Source organism: Rhagoletis pomonella, unplaced genomic scaffold (genome assembly GCF_013731165.1).
Source record: "Rhagoletis pomonella isolate Grant_MI unplaced genomic scaffold, Rhpom_1.0 Rhpom_scaffold_00003, whole genome shotgun sequence".
In the NCBI taxonomy this organism is placed as follows: domain Eukaryota; kingdom Metazoa; phylum Arthropoda; class Insecta; order Diptera; family Tephritidae; genus Rhagoletis; species Rhagoletis pomonella.
This window is the reverse complement of record NW_023458557.1, coordinates 38,388,774-38,389,885: the sequence shown is the minus strand read 5'-3', so window position 1 is coordinate 38,389,885 and position 1,112 is coordinate 38,388,774. Positions and strand designations below refer to the sequence as shown.

General features: G+C 37.6%; 1 protein-coding gene across 1 annotated transcript in view; it reads right to left on the bottom strand.

Moving 5' to 3' along the window:
- Window positions 1–628: 628 nt before the first annotated feature.
- Window positions 629–1,112, bottom strand: part of LOC118736216 — a 1,227-nt gene continuing 743 nt past the window's right edge. Inside the window, exon 2 of the mRNA XM_036466304.1 lies at window positions 629–1,085. Coding sequence (XP_036322197.1) covers window positions 629–1,085 — 457 coding nt within the window. The remainder of the gene's footprint in view (window positions 1,086–1,112) is intronic.

The following is a 1,112-nucleotide window of genomic DNA, read 5'->3' as shown; positions in this document are numbered from 1 at the left end:
ATTTCCCTCTCCTACGAAAAAAAAATAAAAAATTTTCTTGTTTTATGCTAATTTAGTTATTTATTTAAAATTAGTTTAGTTGATTTTTGTTAAATTTATATTTTAAAAGTATTTTATTTATTATGTGTACTGAATAGTAGTTTATTTAATTTAATTTTGAGTTAGTGCATTGGAATTTGTCAATATATTACTTCATTTATTTATTATTTATTTATTTTTCTTTATTCAAAAAAAACATTTTTGTTTCTGTAACGTGATCTAATTTCCGTTTTGGTTTGTTTGTTTCACTTAAGCCTAAGTTTTATTTCCCCCTATGCACGTACATATACGCACATAGGTATATGTATATATGTATGTGCGTATATGTATATATGCGTATGTGTGTACATATGGGAACAAAATTTACATATATGTACTTTTCCTTCTAATTGAGTTGTCAATCACATCTTGTTTAAACTTCTAATTTCTTAAAACTATTGTTCTTGAGGTTTTACCCCTTTATTTATTTTATATATTTATAATTTTGCTTTCTAACTTAAAAAAAAATTTAACTAAGCAATCAAATTATTATTATTATTTTTTTTTTTTCTCTTTATAAATAAGAGATTTTAGTTTAGACCCGAAGGACTCACGCACGTGTTGCAGCAGGCCTTGGTGGGGGCCTGCTGTTGTTGTTGTTGCAGGATTCGTGTAGCGCTATGGTAGCTGCGCTGGTTGTTGTTGGTGTTGCGCGCTGTTGTTGCTGTTGCTGCACGCTATTGTTGCTGATGTTGTGGTGGTCTCGCTGGTCGTTACCGCTGCTGAGGCGGTGGCGGTTATTGTCCGGGTGTTGCAAAGCCGCTGCGATGGCGTTAGTGGTTGCCGCACGTTGTTTCCGCTGATATGCGGTTGTGGTTGTACTGCGAGTTGTGTTGTCCTTGTGTTGCAAAGCCGCTGCGATGGCGTTTGTGGTTGCGCTGGTAGTTGCAACCGCTGTTGTGGCGGTAGTCGTTGCTGACGCAACGTAGTGGTTGCCGCACGTTCTTTCCGCTGATATGCGGTTGTGGTTGTACTGCGAGTTGTGTCGTCCGGGTGCTGCAAAGCCGCTGCGATGGCGGTTGTGGTTGCGCCGT